Consider the following 5,734-nt stretch of genomic DNA (forward strand, 5'->3'; position numbering starts at 1 on the left):
GACATGGAGTAGTTGGGAGGCCAGCCCTGCAGTGAGGGGCAGGGGGCTGGGGCCAGGAAGCCATGCGCTTTCCTGTGTGACCCTCCTGACCCTGGGGGTCCCTGAGGCTCTGGCTGGGGCTCAGGTGGGAGAGAGCTGCCCCAGAGGGCAGACCTGACCAGCTTGTCTGCCCTCAGCCACCTGCTGCCTGGCCTCAGTTTCCTCACTTGCTGACCGGAGGCATGACACTCACCCCCACCCCCCGCTACCGGCCACTGGGAGATCGGATGAGGCAGTGTAAGTCAGGCCGACTGCCCGCTGCCTGGCTTCAGACCAGCACCTAACCCACGGGAGTCCCCTGCCCACTCTGGCCCCCTCGCGGAGGGTGCCGGCACTGCCCCGGGGAGGCTGGCAGACCCTGTGCGCTGCCCCGTGCTCCTGTGGCTGATGCTGGGTCTCCGTGGCCCAAAGCCGAGGGCGTCCCAGGGCTGCTGACAGCACAGAACAGGAGGTATGCACTCTGGCCTCGCTGACCTCTGCCGGCGCCTGCCCAGAGCACTCTGCAGCAGGCTCCGGGGCCAGGGCCCTGTTGGCCAGGGGAAGGAAGAAGCCAGTTCCCGGGTCAGGAACAGGAAGGCAGGGGGAGTGCGCCAGAGGCCAGGATGACAGCGCTTCCTGCAGCGGGAAGGGAGGACAGCAGAACCAGACCACAGCAGGCAGGAAGGATGCGCCTTCAGGGACACAGGTGGTGGCTGGGCAGTCACGGGGCCTCAGCACATGGCGGCCTTCGGGCCGAGGCCATCCTGGCTGAGCAGGCTGGGATCTGCAGTCACCGGGGAGCCCGTGCTTTGAGACTGGAAGTACCTTTTCCACAGGAATGAGGGGCTTAGTTCCAACCCCAGGAAGACCTCAGAGGTCCGCTGAGCCCTCCGTCCCTCTGTCCGTCCCTCCGTCCCTCTGTCCGTCCCCCCCATCCACCCGTTGTCTCTATTCATCCATCCCTTTGCCCGTCCGTTTACCCACCTACTCACCCGTCCTCGCATCCATCCGTCACCCACCCGCCTGTCCACCCACCTGTCCCCCACCCATCCATCTATGCACCCATCCTTCTGCCCAGCTGTGTGTCCTTCCATCCCTCCTTCCATCCCTCCTTCCATCCCTCCTTCCATCCCTCCTTCCATCCCTCCTTCCATCCCTCCTTCCATCCCTCCTTCCATCCCTCCTTCCATCCCTCCTTCCATCCCTCCTTCCATCCCTCCGTCGATTTACTCATTCAACTAGTATTTCCTGAGGCAGGTGCTGTGTGCGGCACGGGGTTGGGGAGGAAAGAGGACGTCTTGGTTCTTAGCCCTCTGGGACCAAGGCCCCATGGAGGACATGGACACGTGCGTGAACGCGACCATTGCAGAGCGCTGAAGGAGGGCGGGTTAAGCAGCAGGAGGCTGAGAGGCTGACGGGGAGCTTGGCTTTGGGGTGAGGAGGTCACGTCTGAACTGAGGTCCGAACATGGCAAGGAGAGGGGGCCTGTCGAGAGGAGAGTGCAGAGGCTGGGGGCAGGGGACACGCTGTGGGACTCCGAGTCGTGGGGGCCGTGCAGTGAGGCCAGAGTGGGCCAGGAGGGTGTGAGGGTGGGCAGGGCCAGGCCACGGCTCTGCCTTGGATGTGCTGGGAGTGCAGTGGGAACCAACCTCACTGAGGCTGAGGTGCCCCTTCGTGGGCTCACATCACGTCGGGGAGGCTCCTGGGATGCGTCTGGCCGGCCGGGCTGGGAGGGAGAGGCGGCCCCCATCACAACTCTCATTTGGGGAGATGGGAACTGTTGGGGGAGCCCTGGCGGGGGTGGAGGAGTGCGAGCCAGCAATTCAGCACCAGAAGCGTGGACCTCCGGGTGTCTGCGGGTGCCTAGTCCGGTGGGCAGCTGCACGCTGCAGGCTGGGCCGGGCTGGAGCTGCAGCGCTCTGGGTGGCAGGTGTGGTGGGCACGGGGAGCGAGGGGCAGGTGGAGGCGCTGTGTGAGGAGGGACAACTGTGTCCCCTGCCCACGGAAGGCGAGCGTCTCAAAGGCTAGGGTGCCGTGAGTCATCGGGGACACTGAAGTCATAGAGGGGACAGGGAGCCAGGAACTGGGTCAGCATGGGTGTAAGTGGCCAGAGAGCGGCGATGACAGCTTTAGTGGACAAGGTGGGGCCCCCAGGAGCCTGGGCCTCAGAGGGTGGGGAGGAGGAGAGGCTCCCTCAGCAGCAGGGCAGAGAGCCTCGGTCCCCAGGATAGTGATGTACACAGAGACCAGAACAGTGAGGACAGAGGGCCAGTCACACAGAGCCTAGTGGGACAGTGATGGGGCAGAGGGGACATTGTCCAGGCCAGGGCCGTGGTGACCAGGGAAGGCCTGCGTGGCCTTCTGCAGAACACAGCCGTGGGCTCTTCTGGTGGGAGAGCGCTGGTCGGGGCTGCCACTGCCAGCCTCTGCTCGTCATTCACCTGAAGGCCTGGAGGGTGCTCTACCGCCTCCACCCCGTCTGCCCGGCCGTTCTGCACCCAGCTGAATCTCAGCTGCTGGTCCTGTGTTTCAGGCTTAAGAACGATGAATAAAACCCACACAGCCCAGCCCAGCGTGACCCAGTTGGGTCTGCTGAGTGCAGGTGGTGTGGTGGTTGGGGCGCTGGACTCCCACATGGCTGACCGCGGTTCGAGTCCCAGGTTTGGCAGTTTGCCTTCTCACTTTCTCTTTCTCTCTCTGGTCAAATTAGAAGATAACTGATAATTCAAATAAAATAAAATAATTCTGTAAAAAATAATTTCACTGTTAGTGTAACAGTAAAAAGCCCGACAGCCTGAACTCTAGTGAAGGGCCAGGGAGTTCCCAGGAAGGGGAGGGAGGGGAGGGAGGAGGGAGACCAGAGCCACCTCGGGCAGCCTGGGGAGAGAGGCAGGGACTGGCCAGCAGGCTCCACTGTGACCATGACTGCCCCCGGGAGGCCCTGTCCCTTATCCTTGCAAGGCCCCACTGCCTTCTCCTTGCCGTCTGCAGCTCGCCCAGCAACCAGCCACCGTGCTGGGCACACGCATGCCCGGTCTGTGGGCATGGCCCCTCCTCGCTGCCTGAGGGGAGCCTACTACTCCTTAGAGGCCCAGCTAAGGCGATTCCTCCCTGACCCTCCTCACCGAGGGAAGCCTCCCCTCTTCAGAGCCTCTTCTGTACTGTTCAGCCTCCTCTCACTCACTGAGCTCTGTCCCATGCAGCCCCAGGGCTGGGAGGTGGCCCCAAGGTCTGGGCCCTGCTGGTGTGCTGGAGGACCAGGCACCACCCTGGGGAGGGGCCCTGGAGCCGGGTCCCGCCTACTCCGGGCCCAAGGCTGGCCGCTCAGGGCAGGTGCCGGACTGAGGCAAGGAGGAGGCTCACAGTTCAGGGGAAGGAGGGGGCTTTGCAGTGAGTCCTGTCTACACAGTGGGGCTAGGCGCCTGGAGAGGCCTTGGAGCCTGACACCGCCGGAGGGGTCTGAGGCGAGCGGGCACAGCAGGCACGCGGGCTGCGGGCTGCATTGGCTCAGTGATGCCAAGGTGAATCCCAGAGTGGGGCCAGCAGGTGGCATAGTGATTTAGGCCCTGGGCTCCCACATGGCCACCTGCGGTTTGAGTCCCAGACCTGGGGGCTTGAAAATCACGCCAAGCACAGGTGGATGCTTCTCGAAGGCCTTGGGAGGAAAATGCAGCATGACCATCCCTGGTGAGGGGCGGTTTCTCACTCCCTCTCTCTGGTGAGCACACACACCCTATGGCAAAAAGGAATGGAAGAGCCGCCTGCTGCCACTTTCCAGCAGCTTGGGGTCAGGGGCCAGGGGCCTAGGACCAGCTCCCACCCCAGCCGCCGGGCCCCGCCCACCTGCACTGGCCGCAGGGCAGGGCCCCAGGCTCTCGGACGCGGCTGGGACGTGGAAGAGCCCGATTTTGCGTCTCTGAGCCTAGTGAGGGCTGGGGTGGGACAGTGGGCTGTGCCCCTGGGCACAGGACCTGAGCGGGGACAGGACGCAGCCCGGGGCCTCGGTCACGCAGTCCTCCCTTCCTGTTGTCAGGACGGTCCTGGCAGGATGCATCTGCTAGAGTTCAGGCTCAGACCTCCCCAGGGCCTGCCCCCCCCGGGGACTGCACCCACACACACGCACACACACTGTCGGGACACACAGGCATGCGTGCTTACAGGACCTGCCCCCCCGGGACTGCACACACGTGCACACACGCTGTCGGGACACAGGCATGCGTGCTTACAGGGCCTGCCCCCCCGGGACTGCACACACATGCGTGCACACACACTGTCGGGACACAGGCACGCGTGCTTACACACGCGCAGCCACACACGCCACTCAGACAAAGACGCAGGTTCCCACACGCGAATACACACAGACCCTCCCAGGCAGGCGCACACAGACACCCATGCCTGGCAGCTCACACACGGATACACGTGTCCCCTGGAAGCCAAGCGGGCTGAGGCGGGTGTTGAGCCAGGCAAGCCGTGTTCATCTGCATGTCCGGGAAGAGCCCTGTGGGGGAGCCCAGAGCGGGGCCAGAGGTCGCCTGCAAGGGGTCGAGGACTCGTGCAGAGCGGAACGAACAGGGAGGCTGAGGCAGGTGTGGGGGGTCTAGGGCGTCAGGACCCCCTCAGAAGCAGCCATGTGCTTGGAGCCCAGTAGGGAGGGGCCTGCAGGCAGAGCCATGGGGTCGCGCTGCCCCGTGACACACGCTGGGCCCCCACTTCTGCTTCTCAGTGGCCACAAGGCTCCCGGGGCCAGAGTGTGGGTCCTGCCCAGGGCCATCAGGGATGGCATTGGGGCAACAGGCAGCCCGTGGTGGAGGCTGCTGGCCGTCTGGGGCCTGGGGCACACACACTGATGCTGGGCTGTGCTATGCCCCAGAGAGGCGCGTGCTCATGTGGCCAGGGGAGGCCCCATCACGCCCCTCATCAGCACGTGAGTACCCCACCTGGCACCATGTCACCCCTGTCTCCTGTCCTAGGCCTGGCCAGTGGCTACTCCATGACCCCCCCGACTCTGAACGTCACAGAAGAGGCATACGTCATCGACACTGGGGACAGTCTGTCCCTGTCCTGCAGGTACCCGTCCCTCCCACACACCACGAAGGCTGTAGAAGGCCGAGGCAGGGGTAGCGAGGACCTGGAAGGCAGCCCTTCCCGGGACAGACAGCCTGAGCCGAAGGGCTCCCAGGGTGTGGAGCCTTGAGACCTCACAGACACGGCCCCCACACGCACAGCCTCCGTATGCACGGTCCCCACAGACACGGCCCCCGCAGACACGGCCCCCGCATCTCCCCCGACTGCGATCACCATGTTCACTTCAGGCCACCCTGCCAACCCCACCAGCCTGCACCCACCCCAGCCCTCCTTCACTGGCCCAGAGGTAGCTTCTCCCTGCAGCCCCAGCTGTGACCCCAGGCCCAGGCTCCTCTGCAGCCAGCCTGCCACAGGGTCAGGCCGAGGTGGCTCAGGCAGGAGGCCCGGGGCGCACTGTCCGGGCGGCTGTGTGGCCTGCACTTGGGCTGTGAGCGCCATCCTGCCAACCTCTCCGTCCTCTGCCAGTGGGCAGCACCCCCTTGAGTGGACCTGGCCGGGGGCTCCGGAGGCGCCAGCCCCGGGGGAGAAGGACAGCTCAGACCCAGGGGCGGTGCAGGACTGCGAGGGCACAGACGCCAGGCCCTACTGCAAGGTGCTGCTGCTGCGCCAGGCCCAGGCCAACGACACGGGC

The 5,734-nt window shown here is 64.9% G+C and overlaps 1 protein-coding gene across 1 annotated transcript in view; it reads left to right on the top strand.

Annotated features, from left to right (window-relative positions):
• The first annotated feature begins 221 nt into the window (after nt 1-221).
• Nucleotides 222-5,734, top strand: part of FLT4 (fms related receptor tyrosine kinase 4) — a 24,681-nt gene continuing 19,168 nt past the window's right edge. Inside the window, exons 1-3 of the mRNA XM_027771445.1 lie at nt 222-276; nt 4,989-5,085; nt 5,569-5,733. Of these exons, the coding sequence (XP_027627246.1) occupies nt 222-276; nt 4,989-5,085; nt 5,569-5,733 (317 nt within the window). The remainder of the gene's footprint in view (nt 277-4,988; nt 5,086-5,568; nt 5,734) is intronic.

The sequence above is a fragment of the Tupaia chinensis genome, unplaced genomic scaffold (assembly GCF_000334495.1).
Source record: "Tupaia chinensis unplaced genomic scaffold, TupChi_1.0 Scaffold000214_1, whole genome shotgun sequence".
Taxonomy (NCBI): domain Eukaryota; kingdom Metazoa; phylum Chordata; class Mammalia; order Scandentia; family Tupaiidae; genus Tupaia; species Tupaia belangeri.